This window comes from Myiozetetes cayanensis, unplaced genomic scaffold, assembly GCF_022539395.1.
Source record: "Myiozetetes cayanensis isolate MyiCay16 unplaced genomic scaffold, myiCay2020 scf4, whole genome shotgun sequence".
NCBI classification, from domain to species: domain Eukaryota; kingdom Metazoa; phylum Chordata; class Aves; order Passeriformes; family Tyrannidae; genus Myiozetetes; species Myiozetetes cayanensis.
Window position 1 is genome coordinate 3,409,853 of NW_026087631.1, and position 19,813 is coordinate 3,429,665.

At 42.0% G+C, this 19,813-nt stretch overlaps 1 protein-coding gene across 1 annotated transcript in view; it reads right to left on the bottom strand.

Moving 5' to 3' along the window:
* The window catches only part of AUH (AU RNA binding methylglutaconyl-CoA hydratase), a 108,082-nt gene extending 91,393 nt beyond the window's left edge, over positions 1 to 16,689 (bottom strand). The window contains exons 1-4 of the mRNA XM_050328884.1: positions 16,600 to 16,689; positions 14,587 to 14,881; positions 6,262 to 6,329; positions 6,077 to 6,164 (exon numbers count right to left, since the gene is read on the bottom strand). Coding sequence (XP_050184841.1) covers positions 6,077 to 6,164; positions 6,262 to 6,329; positions 14,587 to 14,881; positions 16,600 to 16,689 — 541 coding nt within the window. The remainder of the gene's footprint in view (positions 1 to 6,076; positions 6,165 to 6,261; positions 6,330 to 14,586; positions 14,882 to 16,599) is intronic.
* Positions 16,690 to 19,813: the final 3,124 nt, after the last annotated feature.

Here is a 19,813-nt window from a genome sequence, read left to right on the forward strand (position 1 = left end):
AAGTAAAAAAAAAAAATTCTATAGATTGTTCCAGGAAGGCACTGAAATGACCAGTGAGAAGGCAGACAAGTGATTCTTAGCTTAAAGTTTTACAGCGGACTAGATGCTGATTTAAGGACTTCACTGTTGAGAACAGTCCTACCCAACTTCCCATCCCACTCCTTGTGCCTGCCTCCTCAACAGGAATAGATCAGTCTTTTGGAGATTAAAAAAACGAACATAGTTAAATTCTCATATTCTTAGTGAAAAACTTCCTGGAAACCTCCCACTTGTATTTTTTTCTGCAGTTAAAGGATGTATGCATATTTTTTTATTATTTTTGAAGCACAACTTCACATGCAGCTATTTACTGTGCCACCATTTGCTGCACTAGCTCAAACCAATTTTTATTTGCTAATTTCCCAGTAGCTTGTTTTCCAAAGTAACCACACAGCTGAGGTAAACTTATAAAATAATATGGATGACAAAGCATGCTGAGCCCTTCTGAACTACATTCCAATATTAGAATCATGTAAGTGATCAATTAGGAACATAGCAGCTCTGCCATACTGAGGACTGAGAACAAGCTTTTGTTCAAGATCGACTTTTCTAGCTGTCATTCCAATTTCTTCTGAAATTCAGTATGCGTTGTCAGGGTAGAAGGTAGAGGAGAATTTGGAGTTAAACTGACTGAGGTACTTCCAAAACAGGTTTTCTTACTGGAATTTTTTTTCTGTGTAGACCTGGGGATTAAACCACAATCCTAACTGCACTCTTTATTGGCTCAGCTGTTCAATACATGCTCTAGAAAATCAAGACAACAACTTGTTCTTTCGGAAAAACAACAACAAAATCAAGAAGTAAAATAAATGATGTCAGACAAATGCAATCTGTAGAATCCAAACCTAACAGATTACTATGCACACACTCACAAAACAGAGCTGACACAGGGCTGACCAACCTGCCGCATTTCACATAAACTGATGCTGCCCTGGGGGAAATGCAACCCTCACTGAGCCTGATAGTCTGCAAGCAGAGAGCACCAGTTTGAATCTGAACATTGGTGAAAGCCTGGAATGAAAAGCAGAGGAAAAAAACCCTTGCTGCAGACTACATATGAAGGCATTTATTTTGGGGAATGAAACGCATGTACGGCAACAAAAGTATTCAGAAGACGCTAAAACATTTTTGTGTGTGACCTGAATCTTCAAAAAGGAAGAGTGAAGTAATACACAAACTCTCTTAGCATGTGTGCAGGAGCTGGGATCTGGAGGACAGAACATGCTCTGGGAAAATATATACTCTCTCCTTGCTCGTTTAACAGAGATTGCAGGGCAAAAGGAGACTACACCAGCAGTAATACCTCCCTACTACTCCTCCTAGTTCTACAAAAATAAGAGTAGGTCAAGTATTTCAGAGCTATAATGGAGTTCCTCTCCTCCTTCACTTCAAAACCTCATAAACAAAGAAGTCTTCAAGGACCTGCCCTACTAGGCTTGTCTGCTTCATAAACTTCTGCCAGAAAAACTACACCAGCTGGAGGTGGCAGCCAGGAACTAGACACCATACAGCCAATTCAGCCCTGCTGGAAACAAAATTCTGATGCAGACAATTTGCGCCAACAGGAGAAGCATTTGGGTTGGCTTTACTCACACCACAGATTCAAATGATGAATTTTTGCTGCCAGAAAGATTACTTCTGCTTTTCCAAGAGAGGGTTTTATTGGCCAAGTTGCAGTAACTTTTAGGTTAAAGTGGTTTTAAGAGCTCTGATACACACATTTTTCAAATTGCTTTGAAAACCTGTTACAAAAAACAACAACAAAAAGTTCACTGTCTGTATTCTGATATGTCTCGAAGTTTTCTAAAATAAGGTGTCCAAAGAATAAAATTTTTTCAAATACGTCAAGTAAAAACTGTCCCAAAGCTCTCTCTCTTTTTATGCACACATATACAAAGCAAATAACCCCTCAATCTCTCAACCTCTACTTCAGTTCATTTTTGTAACACATATACAAGTGCCTTGTCTTGACAGGACATGAAAAGAGGGCTAGAGGAACATGACAATCCTAAGGAAAACTATTTTTGCACAAGGAACAGCAACTGAAGGTGGAAGGAAAAGAATATAATAGTACTCTGTCTCTTTAATCACTGCAACCATCAACAATAAAACTGTTTAAAAAGAAAAGGATGTTATTGATTGTATTTGATTGATCAATGTAATTGACCTCAAATATCCACAGTTTTCAATTGCAAAATATAGCATAATCCCCATTTCATGTCACCAAACACACTGACAAGAGTGGGAGAGACAAGGGGAAAAAAAAAAGTAAAGGAAAGCAGCAGGCTTCAGCTTGCCAAAACACTTCCAAATGTAAAATTCTATAAAAACTAGAAGTTCTACAAATATTATTTTGCCTTTTATTCAAAGCCCTGGGAAATCAAAAGCAATAAAAAACGAGGTGCAATATTAGGTTGTTCAGCTCTTCGGACCAAAGCCACTATCAAACACTGAAAACCAAGGAAAGCAGCTCTTGGACAACGTCTTTTATTTGTACCTCCTCTCAGACCTCATGTAGTTAGAAGAAGCTGTAAGACTGTCTCCAGAATGACCCTGACTGAGCAGGGAGGTTGGACCAGACGGATCCTGTAGTCCCTTCCAAACTGACCCATTCGGTGATTCTGTGAATAAACTGCCACTCCAAAATTAGGTTTTGCATCAACTTCTGGATACTCCCTCCTCCCTTCCTCTCAGTACCATATCTCCCAATAGTACTATGCACACACACACACTTCCAGAAATTTTCTGAAGGTGAAAAATCCTGACAACATGCTCACAAAAAGTCCCTAAGCAATATCAGTAATATATATATATAATATATGTTAAAATTACATTAATAGTGAAAAATGAAGCTATTCAAACTGCCTGTGTTAATGTAATTCGGCCCCTTGTGTGAGCACAGCACAGCCCATGATCACTTTGCCCATGGGACACCTGCAGAAGACTGTGCCTTCCTCAGTAATGGAAAGCTGACAGGAAATAAAAGGGCTCCTGCACAGACTCAGCAGCTTTGGCTGCAGAACTGGCACGTTCACAGCCTCGACTTACACAGGCCAGGACTGGTCACACATGTTCACTCCAGAAAGGCCAACACTTTACTTGGTTCCAGATAAAGAAAGCAGCCAAGAAGTGACTCGGTGCCAGAGCACTTCTAATGGAAGCACAAGAAGCCCTCACAGACATAATTACCCACAGACATAGTCTGCTCATAGACACAGACATCCTTAACCCAAGCAATTCTTTGACTTCTAGGTGCCCCTTTTCATCAGTGCTAGAGCATTAATGAGGAACTTTCTGCACCCACGGATGTATGGAGTATAAAACAGGAGATATAGAGAAAGCAGTAGTAAAAGATTCAAAGTGAATTTTCATGCAGAAATGAAAGGATATGATTTCTGGCACATCTCTGCATTCTTGTATACAATTTCTTTTTTTTTTTTTTTTCCCCTCCCATTTCACCATGTGAAAATTCCATAATTTGGCATCATACCCAGATCCAGATCAGTCACCAACAGCGATTAAATCTTTTAACCATCCACACTGTTATTTTGTGAAAAACAGTTGGATGTCATTTTTTGTGGACTAGGCCTTAGAAGGAAACAAGACACTTGGCCTGTGGCTTTCACAGATTTTTGTTGATAGCTGAAGAATGGCAAGATTTAAGGATCTTGGACTTCATTTCACACATAAAAGGGAACTACATTCTAGGACAAAGTTTCTCAATATGTGGTCTGTAAAACATCAGATGGTGGTCCAAAAAATCATCATAAAAATGTATTTTTAAAAACATACATTCCCATACATGCAAGCAAGAAAACATAATTGAGGAAATACAAAAAAAACCCAAAACAAACATTCCAGGACTAGCCTAACTGAATAGCACTATAATGCCTATGAAAATGTGACATTTCACCAGATGACCCTTACATTTTTTTAAGGACATTAAGTGTTCCTGAAACAACACATTCTCCTTTAACATTTAAGTTTGAAGGCACTTTTTTCTGTTCCACTGAATTTTCTTAGTAAGTCCCCTCCAGCGAATGCCTTCTTACATCCAGTGTTTTTTCCTTCATCCTATTTCCCTAAGCTGTTACCTGTTTTTTCCACTTCTCACTACACTTTCTCTGTTTTCATTCTCTGTGGAGACACTCCTTAAAGTCATCTACTGAAGCTATCCATCCACCCACTGAGCTCGTTCTGCCTATTTTTATTGACAAACCCTGACTCAGGTATTCTGGTTCACCCTGAATTTCACTTACCGCTGTTGGAACATCCTTTATTTCATCGGTTCAGCTGCCGGAATCTCACTTTTCAGGACCCTTGTTTTACCCATCACCTTTTCAAAATTATAGACACTTAGTCCACACCCTATGCCTACTCCCTGGATTAAGATCCAGACACAGCTATCCAGCCCTTGTTTTTCACGATCTTCTTTTCAGGGCCAATTTTCCTTCCTGATGTCCAACAAAAACATCCTTGATCTTGCCTACTGTCAGCTCTCTATACATATTCTGAGTTGCTTTTTTGAGGCCAAACAAGCAACAATGACTATGTTAAATCTTGATACCAAAACAGCTCTGAAGAGTCAGCCAACAAAGAATACCGGAGAAGTACCTGGAGCTCATAAATACAATATATGGATAGCACACCTGGGATACTCTCCCTCAAAACCAGTATTACTGCTCTCCCATTTCCCATATAACACCATCACAAAATTCAAGGATGCTAAATAAAAAACGGTTTAAAAAACCCAACAGTTGATAACAAATGTCAGCTAGCAGCCACCTTTTTATTTGAAGTACACAGCACCTAACTTGAAACCCCATCTGCATGTGTTGCTCTGATGCTACACTCTTAAACAGTTCAAAAACTACAGTTTTAAAACCTTTTTTCCTGGCATTACTAGTAACTGATTTTTCAAACTTGGTTGTTTGAAACAAGATACAACCTTTAAATATACTAATTCATACATACACATTTAATACATTTATTTATATGTATTGCTGAATACTTAATTGATTATTCTGTTTTTTTCAAGACAGTTCTTTTCACAAGTCTTGTAAGTGACTAACAGTATCTGCCTGAAAACAGACTTATTAAAAGCAACAAAAAATGTTAAACTCAACTAAAAGGGCTTAGGTGTGTTACATATGTAAAAAATTGAAGAAACTGTTTTGTATTTAAAACTGGAATAATTACGCTATGTGGTGCTATCAAGCACAATGACTAGGTAAATGACAGAAAAGAAAAATTTCAGAACTGATCTTTTTTTGACAGTTCAGTCTTATTCGTATATTTGAAAGAACAAACTGACTGACTTCTGTTTTCAGTTTTAAATGGATTTAAATTAAATTTGAATAAAGTAACAATCAGTTGAAACATTCAAAAATAGGAAGACTATTCACTTGATATCCACAGAAGACACCGTTGCATGAATTGATCTCGACATGTCAACAAATTCTGTTTCCCAGAGTCTGGTAGTTGAGAGCTTTTGTTTTCCTGAGCACTTTGGCAAGACACATGTGCTGTTGGATATGTGGGCTGGGGTGCGTGCTTTTTGTTGCTTTTTGTTTTGATTTGTTTTTAATTTGAGAATACATTCAGTCTGCAGTAACATGCACATTCATTGCGAAATTTTAAGTTTACGTATGTTTCTTTAATTAAAAATTCATTTTAATGTGTTTAAAATACAGGTTTAATACAGCTTTCTACAAAGCCTCTTCATACAACCTCTAGTGTTATTTGGACTTATTCTGACGTACATGCAAGATTTTCTAGGAGTTCAATTAGATGACTTTTCACCACCATGAGTAAACTATTATAAATTTTGAAATACTTTATGACACAGAAAGAATAAAACCAATATTTGGTTCTTGTCAGCAATTGAGGAAAATCGTACAAAAATGTTTTGTTTGCTACTGAGATGAATATATGAAAAAGACATGTTTCCTTGGAATCTGGGCCTTTTTTTTTTTTTTTTTTTTGTGCAATTAATGATACAGACTTCCAGCTTCTCAGGAAAATTAAGTTTGCATACCAGCACAGAATATCCCTGGGACTTCACTCCGGAATATAACAGTTCGTACTTTCTTATCAGATTTCAAAGCATCCACAGCTTTTGACATCTACAGAGAAAAGGAGGAAGGGGAATAACCAAACACTTTTTAAAGTGCTTCATTCCAATATTTCACCTTTATACTAAAAGCTATTCTTTTCACTTACCATTTTTACAAGATTTTTGCTAAGTGCATTCTTGGCATGAGATCTGTTTAATCCAAGCACCACAATTCCTGGAGGGGAAGAAAAATTGCATTATTGTTACAACGTAGTAAAAAATGTATCATCTATGTAAAATACCATTATTATTTTGGATTACACAAAAGGAATCAAGGGCTACAAAAAAAAGTTTCTGAAAAGTCTCTGAAAGAAAACAAACTTTTCCAATATTCAACAGAAATTTCACATTTTAAGAACAAAAATATGGCACTTACACCTTCACATGGAAAACGTGCTTACAAAGGTTGAATGAAGAATTACACAACTGCATACACAAATTTCATGTTTGAGTGTGAAGTGCTGACATGCAACCAGGGAAGATCCTTAATTGTAAAGCATATGTTTCCATATTTAGATAGCCTGTCTTCAGAGACTTCTTAAAGCTTGAAGTGTAACCACAGCTAAGACTAGGAACTCTCAGAGAGGTAAAAGGAAGTCACAAACATACAAAGAATACCAACAATGGGAAACTTGTACTTTTGCTTAAAAAGGAACAAAATCATACAAAAGTTCTCCCCCAAGACACAAAAAACAAGCTCAGTCCTTGGTACACAGCTCCAAAGACACATTCACAGTTCCCCTTGTCCAGGTAAATCAGTTGTCTCACCAACTGATCACACTGGTTTGAACAGCTGCAGCAGAAGCTCCATTTGTTCGTCCTTATTCATCCCCCCCTCAGCTTAACAGGCACGATTATCAAACAGGGAAATCCTGAAAGGTTTATTCTGCTAATGTCTAAGTTTACTATGCCTATAGGAATCTCTTAAGACAGTTAGTGCCTGAACCCAACACAACTGCCTGAATTAGAAACACCAGCACACTGGTCCAGCCCTGGTAAGGTTTTATCAGGACCTTTTAAGCAGAGAATGCAGGAATGAGAAGAGAGAAAGGACTAGGACAGGGACAGCAAATGAAAGGCAAAAAGGGAGCTCTGCCTTAAGCAAAAATGCCCACAGTACTGCCATCAACTTACAAGACAAAAAAAGAAATTCCAGAAACTCACTATTTGCTCAGGTGATTACTACTTCACCACTCAGGTTTGAATGCCTAACCTATATAAAATCTGCCTCTCGCACCCTCCACAGGGTGCCTTCCTTGTCACCTCGGTGCATACTACTTCTTTTATTTCACTAAATCCTTTCCTCCCAAAGGACTGACCATCATTGCTTGAGTCCCCTTCCTCTGCTTCCTCCCGCATCTATGTGCACAAGCATGCACACGAGACAAGACTAAAGAGCTGCTCTTTCTGCAGCTACCAGTTGAAAACAAAGCCCTCCATCCGCCAGCTGCCGCTCTCAAGGTTCCAATAAAAGTGGTGTCAAATACAAGTAACAAAGCACATGTGCCTCTTTCTTGCTCCCAAGGCACTGTCAGTTGCTAGGTATGGATACCTCCAAAAAGGAGAGAGGAGCCGGGCTAACCCAAATGACCTTCACTCCCTTGTTCTACAAACCTAAATTCCATGTGTTTATCCCCATGGGTGGAGGTACCCACACAGCACCATCGGCAAGGGTGGTTATTCAGCACTTACACAGGAATCTGTTTATGTTCTGTTAAGCAAAAAGGAGTGGTGCTGTAGCACTTCTCTGCTGTCACAGCTTCTTCAGGAGGATCACTCCAAATTCAAACACCGTACATGTTCAATGCAAGTAGTCAAACAAATGCAACACCACACTTTAAAGCAACAAAAGACCCCTTGACCTCAATTTGATTTTACACTTTCAGGCACATTACAAATGCTGTGTTTGAAAAAACTAGAGATGTTATTATCCCAAACCATAATCCAGTTAGGAAATATAGCTCTTTTCAGAAGCACATTAATCTTAACAGCAATGACACTTAACAACACTCGAATTTTTCTTCTCCCCATTAGAGCCCAAAGACTGTCGCTCCAACAACAACAATAATCTATTCACAAGTAAGTTTCCAATTAACATTAAAGCACATTCAATATTTTTTCCTACAAAGGGATGATCCTTGAAGACAAATCTTACAAGTTCCTCTTAGCAGGGTTTTATCAAGTCATAAAACTACCACTTCTGCTTCCTTCTCCAGAAGAGAAAAAGATGGTACCCACTCACCTATTCTATTTCTTAAGTAGGGAAAAAAAAAAAAAAAAAAAAATGAAGCAAGAACTGCAACAGGAAAAGCATAAGAGGTTTGCAAGAGAAACCTACATATTGCATTGATGTGCACAAAATGTGCATTTCAATCCTTGAATGTACATTTCAATCAGTTTTGTTCTGATATGCCATTACCACAAGACCTGAGGATGGAAGGGACCCTAAAGATCATCCAGCTCCAAGCCCTACGCAAATATCAGGGACCCTTTGCACTAGACCATGTTGCTCAAAGCCCCATCCAACTTGGCCTTGAACACTTCCAGGGACAGACACTTCTCCTCTTGGCAATCTGTTCCAGTGCCTCACAACCCTCACAGTAAAGAATGGCTTCCTAATATCCAACCAACCCTGCTCTCTCTCAGCTTGAAGCCTTTGTCTTACCACTGTATGGCATGGCAAAAGGCTCCTCTGTGGACTTCTTGTAGGGTTCCTTCAGGTACCAGAAGGTCACAATAGGTCACCCTGGAGCCTGATCTTCCAGCTGAACAATCCTAATAACCCCAATTCCCTCAGACTTTCTTCATAGGACAGGTGGTCCATCCCTCTAATCATATTCATGGCCTCCTCTAGACTTGCTCCAACAGGTCAGTGTCCTTCCCGTGCTGGATGCAGTGTTCAAGGTGGGGTCTCACCAGAGCAGAGCAGAGGGGCAGAATCCCCTCCCTCGCCCTGCTGGCCCCGCTGCTTTGGATGCAGCCCAGGACACAATTGGCTGTCTGGGCTGTGAGTGCACTTTGCTGGGCCATGTCCAGCCTCTCACCCACCAGCACCCCCAAGACCCTCTCAGCAGGGCTGCTCTCCATTTGCTCATCCCCCAGCCTGTGCTGATACCAGGGGCTGACCTGAGCCAGGTGCAGCACCATGAACTTGTAAAAGAAAAAAATATTTTAAAGTAATCATTAACAGATATAAGTAAGGAATAATAATAATTATAATCACGACAATGATAATGATGATGATAACTGCAGTATCTGCATGGTGTCAGAAACATGGCAGATATACTAAGGACGATTAAGCATTCACGTAATGCTATACTCAATATTAATTTCATAGTTTTTCCTGAGAGTCATCCCCACATTTTTCTAGGACACACCTCAGCACATAATGTGCATCTATTAAGAATTACATCCACGTATTGAAAACTAACTTCCTCCATACTGGCTAGGCTCTCCAAAAGATGGTGATTCCCAAAGTTGTCTAATATAAGCAGTCATACTCCTGCATATTACTCTCCTAGCCAACCATCAGAGGAAAAGCATATGCAAATGTACATTATGTTCTCTGCTTATAAATTACCTCTGTCAAAAGAAAAAACTGCCTGTGGTATATTTTTTAATGTTTGAGAGAAAAAAATTTGAAAGTAATGCATAATAAAACAAAAAAATGCCTTTTAGTGAAATAAAGATACGTTTGAAAGATATATTTGAAAAACAGCTTCAAAATACCTGCAAATTCCCAGAAACACCCTCATTTCATAGCATCCACTAAATTTAAGATGTGCATAACATTAAGTGATTAGGCCATGGTCTAACTACAGTTTTTATCAACACTCAGGAAATCTTACTTATAATAATGATTTTTATCTCTTTTATCTTGTACTTTTAAGTGACCAAAACATTCATCCTCAATGTTTGGTAGAAACACATTTACATGGTTACTTACAAATAAATCCTGTCGTTACACACATATTAGTAATCTTGTCAGAGCTGGAAAAATTTACTAATCTGCATAAAAAGTACTTGTAGAATTCTGAATTATATTTATTTATTTGTATTAAATATACACACACAAATGTAACCTTCCACAATTAAAAAAAATTTAAAAAAAAAAAGTCTGAATTATGCACTGAAAAATTGAAGGATGATAAAGGGAGCTAAGTTACTTTTAAGTTTGTCTCACTTAACTACTCGGACAAACCAAGGCAGACAAGTTGACTTAGATGTTTATTATTCTAGAATAGTTTCTTAAGTAAAGCAAGAACATATGGGGAGTATATCATGCACAATTCTGGCGGCTTCTTATCAAGAATCATCTAATCATTTTATCAAGAAGTATTTAAGTGCAAAATCACACCAATGTTTACCAGACAGTACTTTCTAAAAACACCAAAAGACTCTTCGAAATCCCATATCTGCACCTGTTTCATCTCTAAATACCACTTTAATCTTTTTCTGCACTTCTTAAACTAGTAGATCTCACCTGCACAGCCCTGCTTTAAAGATAGCAGGGAAAGTGTTTCCAATTTATCAGCCAGCTATCAGTTTCCAACTTCTACTCTACGCAAACGACTTCAACTGAGGCCATATTTGTTCTGCCTGTTCCATGTGCGCTAAAAATTCCAACTGATGAGGACCAAAAGCTGTCTTACATACTTTAAACTGAACTAAAACCAGCTGGGAAGCCTAAGCATAACGAGTCATTCTAGTGTAAAATCCAGATTTTACAAATATTTGTATCACATTCCAGCAAGTGACACTGCAACACTGGAGTCAAGACTAAGAAGATATTTCTCCTAGTTCCATCTGTAACTCAAAGAGCAAAAGCACCAAGCTCATTTAAATTTGCGATGGGATCACTAACACGACTTGGCTAAATGGACATCCTGAAATGCCAACAGCTGTAATACACGTCAGCCCCAGTGACAATCAAATAGAAACTCAAATAATGTAAAAGATACACACTTAATAAAGAACACTACTGCACTGACAGTCACCTTTACTCACGGAAAACCAATACTAAAAACTTCATAAGCTGCAATATGTGCAGAATACACGGGTATTTTACAATCACATTCTTTCAAGAATCTCACACTTTTTCCTACTGAAGTTCAGCTTAAATTTGGAAGCTGGAAAGTCTTGAGTTAAAACTTCAATAACCAGCCTTTTCAGATACACTACCATTTTAGTTTATGCTTAACGACTTCCAAAACCCGAGCTATACAAAGCCCATGAAAGTGATATGAAGCAGAACAATTTGCTACTTTGCCTGTGGGAAAAGACTTGTCCACAGCTACACGTATGCCTGTATGTCAGGCAGTTACTGTCAGTTTTCCTTCCTCCTCAGTATCCTCAGCTGTAAAAGCCCCTGGAAAATATATCCTTCTCCAAGCAGCATGGAAACACTAGGCACGTGGAAGAGCCCAACCACAGCATGAGAAAGCGTCTGTGTGCTGTAAAAGGTAGTCAGAGGGACAGGGTCTGACCCCAGGTGGAGTCAGGAAGTATCGGAAAATTATGATGAGGCCACAGCACTGGGGTCCCTCTTGGGAAAGTCTACACTGTGAAATGGTAGAAAAGGGAATGGTAGGTTGGAGAACAGCAAGAAAGACCACAGCAGTGTATACAGAGTTAGTGTCCTCATTCATCAGGGGTATTACATGCCATAAGCAGATAAAGATAGATGAACTTGGCATACAAGGTGAGGAGGAGAGTGTGCAGGAGCACTACAGGGAGAAAGCAGAGATATTTCTTCTGCAGAAACGTCTTCTCTTTGTGCTGCTGAAGGAGGCATATGAAGTTTATGTCTCCTTCTGGTTTACTTCTAGACCCTTGTTCTTATCCTTCTCTAACAAACAGTATTTGTTTCTATGTCCTTCTGAAAGTTAATGCCAAAGAAAATTCCTTCTGCCAAAGAGAACTCATGAATCAAAAATACATTGATTGAATCCTTTCTTATGACAGCCACAGTTGATTTAACATTTCAAATACTATTTCTGTGTTTTGGGGCATTAGGTTAGATATTCAGTGCAACATACCTTCATAACATTACAAAAGCAATGATTCCTAGCTGATACAACAGCTGGAACACACTGCCTAATTCTACTTGTGTAATAGCAGAAATATAAACTGCACACTATCTAAGATCATGATATCTATAAGATCATGGATATTTTCCACCACTTCTTGGTAAAGCATAAAATAAACAAGGAAAAACACTCCTCCAACATTTCACAAACCCTTCTTTGCTCCTGCCTTGCCTCTTCCTCTACTTAAAATAATCCTGAAAAAGTCAAAATAGATGTTTAAAACTAATTCCACAGTTGGTTGGAAAAACACCACTACAGTATACTTTGAAGGAACTCGAAAGAGCTGGGAACAGAACTACAACTAAGACAGATAATGGCTTCTGGATCAGACTACATCGTCTTTACAATCAACTCTTAATAAAGACAAAAAAATCTACCCTCAGATGAAAGCAAAACCTCAGCTTTCCCTTCAAAAAAAAGGAATAATCTTCTAGGCCTCATGCTAAATTTGGAAGTTTTAGTTACCTCTCTGTACATGTACACAAAGCTATATGCAGGCATACTCAACTCAGGCACGTGCCTGAATTTGCAGCAGGTCTGAAACAGCCGAGTTAACAAGCTGAAAGACGTAAACTGCACGGTGGTAGTTCCAAGATACACTCTCCATATAAAGACATACATGCGCTGCAGATGAACAAAACTCTACACTATTACCCCCTCCATAAATGCAGGTATAACGTCATGGCTGCAGAAATAAATCCTCGGGAATGGAGTTTGCACTTACTTCTTCCCCACCACTCCCAGCCCCACTGCACCGAAATGGGTGGAAGGAAGTGGCAAACAGCATAGGAGGTGAAACACCTCCAAAGGAAGAACACCTCCAAAATCTGGAGAGCAACAAACCAGTAGAGGAAGTACCACGTGTCCGTGCTGTGATGCATTGGCTCCAGACCACGATGGAGCACAGATATTCTTTCTCTGTTTAACCAAGTGGCGTTAAAACAAAACTCTTGGTATAGTTGAGCAGACTAAGGTCAGCAGCAGTTGACAACTATAAAAGCAAGGAGGAGGGCAGGGTTATTAGGAGAATGGTGTGAGATGAGAGAATGCAAAAGCCACACTTCTGGTACAGAAAACATGGATACAAATTCTATGTCCTTGTATGCCTCTGACCAGAAGCACAAAACTGGTGTGAAAAACAGCAGAACTCTGGCAGTTTGCCGCTAAAACTCATTTTGTTCCAATTGAAGTAGCCAACAGACGACAATTCAGAAAGGTGCACCTCACACATACACAGTACGTGCACTGTAGTACTCCGAAAAAGAGGAGACACACCTGAAGAACACAATGCCATCCAGAGGGACCCAGGTAGGCTCAGGAAGCAGTCACATGGGAATCTCAGGTGGTTTAACAAGACCAAGAGCATGGTGCTGCACCTGGGTCAGTGCAATCCCCAGTGTCAACACAAGCTGGGGGATGAACAGATAAGAGCAGCCCTGCTGAGAGGGACTTGGGGTGCTGGTGGGTGAGAGGCTGGACATGGCCCAGCAAAGTGCACTCACAGCCCAGACAGCCAATTGTGTCCTGGGCTGCATCCAAAGCAGCGGGGCCAGCAGGGCGAGGGAGGGGATTCTGCCCCTCTGCTCTGCGCTGGTGAGACCCCACCTTGAGCACTGCATCCAGCTCTGGGGTGCTCAGCACTGGAAGAACATCAACCTGTTGAAGAGAATCTGAAGGAGGGATGCCAAGGTGATTAGAGGGATGGACCATTTGTCCTATGAGGACAGGCTGAGAGAACTGGGATTGTTCAGCCTAGAAGAGGGAAGGCTTTGAGATGACCTAATTGCAGCTTTCTAGTACTGCAGGGACCTTACAAGGAAGACGAGGTAAGTCCCAAGGGCATGTCCTAACAGGACATGAGGGAATGGGTTCAAATATAAAGAGTGTACATTTAGATTAGATATTTAGGGGGAAACTCTTTACTGTGAGGATGGTGCGGCACTGGAACAGGTTTCCCAGGGAAGCTGCGGATGTCCCATTTTTGGAGGTGTCCAAGGCCAGGTTGGACGGGGCTCTGAGCATCCCGGTCCGGTGAAAGGTGTCCCTGCCCAGGGCACGGGGTCGGAACGAAACGATCTCCAAGGTCCCCGCGTTCAGCGACTCCAAGAAGAGCCAGTGGAGCCCGAGCCGCCCCATCTCCGCCGCTGCCAAGCCGGCATCTCCCGGCATCCCGCGGCGCATCCCCCGCGGCCCGGGCACAGCCGGAGGAGGAGCCGCCGCTCCCCCCGCCTCCCGCGACTCCCGCAGGGCCGCCCCGTTCCCTGCCCCGCAAGGGTCACCCCGGCCGGGGCCGGGGCGAGGTGGGGCAGCGCCGCCTTCCCCCCCTTCACCCCGCTCCGTTACCTTTGTGCTCATCATCCAGGTAGCGGACGCGCAGCTCCTCCTCTTCCTTCGCCTGCGAGCCGTAGCTCCTCCCGGCCGCGGGGCGAGCGGCGGCGGCGGCGGCGCCTCCTCCTCCCGCCCGCAGGTCCGGAGCGCGGTGCGCGGCGCGGGCGAGGCCGGCGGGGGTGGCGGGAGCCGCGGGCGGGAGCCCGAGGCGGGCGCGCAGGAGGCCGAGCCCGCGCAGCGCGGCCGCCATCGCTGCTGCCGCCTCAGCCTGCGCCGGCCCCGGCCCCGGCCCCGCCGCCCACGTGACCGGCTGCGGCACGCACGGGGCGCCGCCGCCCCCCCCCTCCCCTCACGGAGCGGGGCCGGGGCCGCTCGGAGCCTTTGCCGGGGACATCGCTCGGCGGGTTTGCGGGGGCACGCTCGGAGGAATGGGATTAAATACAGAGCGACCTTGAGACACGCACACACACACACACACACACACGAGAGATGGTGGAGCTCGTGAAGTTCCAGCAAAGCGCGGCGCGAGGTGCAGCACCTGGGACGGGGCAGTCCCAGGCGCAGCTGCGGGCTGAGAGCAGCCCTGTGGAGAAGGGTTTGGGGGTGGTGGTGGGTGAAGAGCTCGACACGAGCTGGCAGTGAGCGCTCAGAGCACAGAAAGCCGAAGGCAGCCTGGGCTGCGCCCAAAGCAGCGCGGCCAGCAGGGCGAGGGAGGGGGCTCTGGCCCTCTGTGCTGCTCTTGTCAGGCCCCCCGGGAGCACCTGGGCAGTTTTGTTGCCCCTGATGCCTCACAGCTTTTTTTTTTTTTTGATTTTTTTAGCTTTTTGTAGATTTTTGGAAGTAGTTGTGTAGTAAATTTTCATGTGGTTGTATAATGCCTTTAGCGCAGTAGTTAGCACACGCTAAACCCTTTCTCCCCATTTCATGTCGAATTTTCTAAATTCTTTTAGCTTGCTTAAAGTCCTGTTCAAGGTAGAACTGTGAAAAACACCTCTATTTAAGAACATTTTAACCTTGGCCCAAACAAGAAGATATCTCAAATAGACAAAGCAACCTTCAAGCCCAGAACTTTGGAGGAGCTCCAAGGACTATATGTGCCACGAAGAAGACAAATACGAGGAAAAAGGAGTCTCAAGGACCACTGACTCAATTTCCAGATGGGGGTGGGGGGCAGAACTGGGGACGATCTGGGGGGATGGATAGATCTGGGTTTGAATGGACCATACCATAAAGTTGTAGAACCACTGTCTGGGTGCAATGCCTGTCTGTGTATTCCCCTGGGCATGAGGACTGTAATTAAAAGACCTGCTCTTCTTATCTAATACTAAAGTGGCTTGGAGGTTTTTTTCTCCACATCTTTTAAGGCATCACCCCCAACACAGGAAGGACATGGAACTGTTTGAGCAAGGCCAGAAGAGGCCACAAAGTTGCTAAGAGGACTGGAGCACCATCCCCTATAAAGAGACTGAGAAAGTTGGGGCTGTTCAGCCTGGAGAAGAGAAGGTTGTGTGGACACCTCATGGCAACCTTCCAGTGTCTGAAGGGAGCCTACAGAGAGGGATCCTTGGTCAGGAACTGCAGTGATAGGACAAAGAGTAATGGGTACAAACTGAAAGACTGTATATTTAGGTTAGATATTAAGAAGAAATTCTTTCTTGTGGCAGTGGTTGAGACACTGGAACAGATTGCCCAGAGAAGTTGTGGGTGCACCAGCCCTGGCAGCGTTCAAAGCCAGGCTGGGTAAGGTCTTGAGCAGCCTGGTCTAGTGGGATGTGTCCCTGCCTGTGGCACAGAGGGTCGGGACTGGATGATCTCCAAAGGCTCATTCCAGCCCCTTAACATTCTACAATTCAGTGATTTTCACACCTTGAATTACGCAGGTGCCTGGACAAATTTCTCATGGGTAAAAGCGGATGTTTAGTTTCATCAGCAGTTTGTGATACTGGTGGAAGTTTGGTGGCATGTTTATCTGCAGTGAGCTCAACAAAATTCCCACCTTAAAGGCAACGTGCTCAGGCTCTGTTTCACTGGGTGAGGTGGCACCAGAACGAACTCTGCAGCGACAAAAGGCTGTTTGGATTGGCCGCCCTCCTCTTTTGGGGCACTCAGAGTTACCATTGTGTTGCCAAAGTAAGGATGAAGTTGATATGACTCGGTGTTTAGAGCTGGATTTAGCAGCGTAAGCAGCAGCACCGTGGTGTCTGCTTGCCCTGCATGCGCACTAACGGGTGCTCCAGCGTGGAGCAAGTCAAATAATATAAGAATTAACAGTGGAGGTAACAGGTAATTGCTGTCTTTAGTTGTAAATTCACATGTTACAAGACTGTTATGACCAGTTTCAAAACGAGGGTTGAAATTTCACCAATCAGTACAATGACATTTTTTGGGCCAGGGTATAGGTAGGTGTGTTAGATATAAAAGTAGTTGACTCCTTACATAGGACCTGGCCAAGGTTGTTACAGCTGCAATTAGTCCAGTACAGTCATGAGGCTCTGAAAAAGCTGTGAATTTGTCCTCTTCAAGTTTATTTCCTTCAAAGAATTAGGCATTGAGAATTGAAAACGTGCCTTTGAGCCACCCCCTGTCATTTTCAAAATTCAGTGCACTGAACAGGAGGAGTAAAGCTGTACTGCTCCTGAGCAGGGGCTCAGATGGAGCCATTTTGGTTGTTATTTCAGAAAACTAGCTACTGCATTCCTTCATGCTGTTGCTCAGCAGCTCCTCCATGGCCTCCTTCTGGAGAAATGAAATCTAAAAATAATGTCCTGTTTGTTCTTGTGGAGCACCATGAAGGGCAAATGTGTGTGTGGGGGGGGGAAGGAACAGGCACAGTATCGCCTTGCATTTATTATGTTTTACTATTTGACCAGGGCTATAGCTTGTGATTCACAGCCCATTCCAGTAGTGCCCACAGTATGCTGGAGAGTTTTCCAGTGGAAAGAAATAAAGGGTGCCTGTCCTGGAAATTCTGTTCACAGTTGAAGAACATTTTATTTTATAAAAAGCAGTTTCGAAACATCGTATCCAATTACGTCAGTAGAAACAGCACTATTCTAAAAGGCATAGGACAAGACAAAAGGGCGTTAAAAGCAGAACTAGATTCGCTACAGCACCATAAAGTTGTCTTTAGGCAGACATTTGCAATGGTTCCCAGAGTCAAGGACTAGTGAACCCTTTCCTGAGCAGAGGTCAGTAAATGGAATCAAGCCCAACAGCCTCATATCTGTTCTGACAGCACTCAGAATCATTTTTAAAACTGAAAGAATTTCAGAAATGCAAGTTTCTTTTAAATGCCGCTGTTTGATTTTACTTTCTTTGTGTAATAATTTAAAATAAAATTATTTTCTATTTCCCTCCCCCGTTAATGTGTAAAACTGTGTGATATGCATAGAAGAGTGTTTCATTTTGGTCATTTAATACTACACTGCATTATGTAATACTGTATATTCAGTTCCTCCCATTCCACTGACATTCAAACATGGTTCAGGACTTGGCTGAAAGCAAAGTTTCCCATATTCTTTTATTTATTGCTTTTTTCACTGTAATTTGATTCTAACAACACAGCTTTGGAGTCAAAGTAATACATGGAGTCAAAGTAATACAAAGGGAAAGTATATTAATATACATGTTATTATGTAAACACATATCCTAATTGAAAAAAAACTGGAGTAACTGGAAGAAAATTGTTAAGTAACTATCTAAATAGTATATGACATTGTTTGGTGGCCTGATTGCTGCTGCACACAAAAATCCAAATGTTGATTCTTGGTGATGGGTAACATAAATTGATTTAGCACCACTGCATAAATCTTGACTCAGCCTCCCTCATGCCCAGAGAAGCAATGTTAGCATGAATGTGAAAGTAGAACCAGTGTAGATGAAGAATAGGTCACCAAGTTCTCTGCACTCAGCTCTAACTTTTAATATGGCCACTCAATCATAATCTAATCTAAGGCAAAAGACTTGAAGGTCCTTCACCCTAATTAATTCTGCACTTGGAGTAGCCTTGGAAAGCCCATTTGCACCAGGTTGCAGGTTCTCACAGTGTACAGGACTGAAACTGAAAGGGGGAATATGCAGCATGTTTTTTAGCTTGCCTTATGGCTTTTGTTTGTAAGTACAGAATCATAGAATCACAGAACGTGCTGAGCTGGAACAGACCCATCAGGATCACTGAAGTCCCACTCCTGGCCCTGAAAGGTTTGAGGCTTGGGGTGAGGACAGAACCATTGCAACTTAGGCAGCGCAGTGCAGAGGTGCAGAAATTGGGACAGTGCCTGCATGGTTAGCAGAGAGAGGTTTCATCATAACATTATTCTGTGTGCTTCAGTGCAGGGTACCTGCCTTGACTCGTTTTCTAGAGGAATGATCTCAAATTAGGTATAACAGAGGCGTGTGACCTCTAAACTTTAGATCTAAATTAAGTACCTAAAACCAGAGAGTGTGAAACTACTTGTGGATGTTCAGTTAGGGATCTAGTGTTGTTAAAAAGGCTAATAAATATTTTAAATTAAACAAAAATCATAGAGTTAACTGGGTTGAAAGAGACCTCCGAGATCATCAAGTCCAACCCTTGATCCAACCCCACTGTGGTTACCAGATCATGGGACTCAGTGCCACATCCAGCCTCGTCTTAAAAACTTCCAGGGACAGTGAATCCACCACCTCTCTGGGCAGGCCATTCCAATGTGTATTCATACTAATATGCAGTTTTACAGCTCACAGTGAAAAGGTGCAGACAGTCTGTACAGTGAAGCAGGAATACTTGCAAGAAGGAGTCTTAGCTAGTTCTATGTTGCTTTAATTTTCTTACACTGATGCATGAAGATGAGGTGTAATAAGTAGTTTCATTTTCTCTGGATGAGCATATCAGTGTCAATGCATAGAGTGAAAAGGGAACAAGTTTTAGGGGAAAAAATGGAGCACCCAATTTTGGCTTTTCAAACTAAATGCTTTGTCTTTCTTGCAAATTGAGAAGTAATTGTCTCTGTAAAGGGACTATGATATTTAAGAGTGAAATCTGCTAGCTACTCACTCTCTAAGTTGGTTTATAAAGGTTGTTTCAATTTCACACCACCCACCAGGAGCATTTGTCTCTGCTAGTTTTCATATATTTGCTTTTCATTAATGGCAGGATTTTACTGATTATTGTATTATGCAGTTAGCATGCTTGCCTTTCCAGTCTGGGTTTTTAACCATTTTTAAAGTCTTCTCGATCTTTTAACACTAAGCCAGCTGAAGA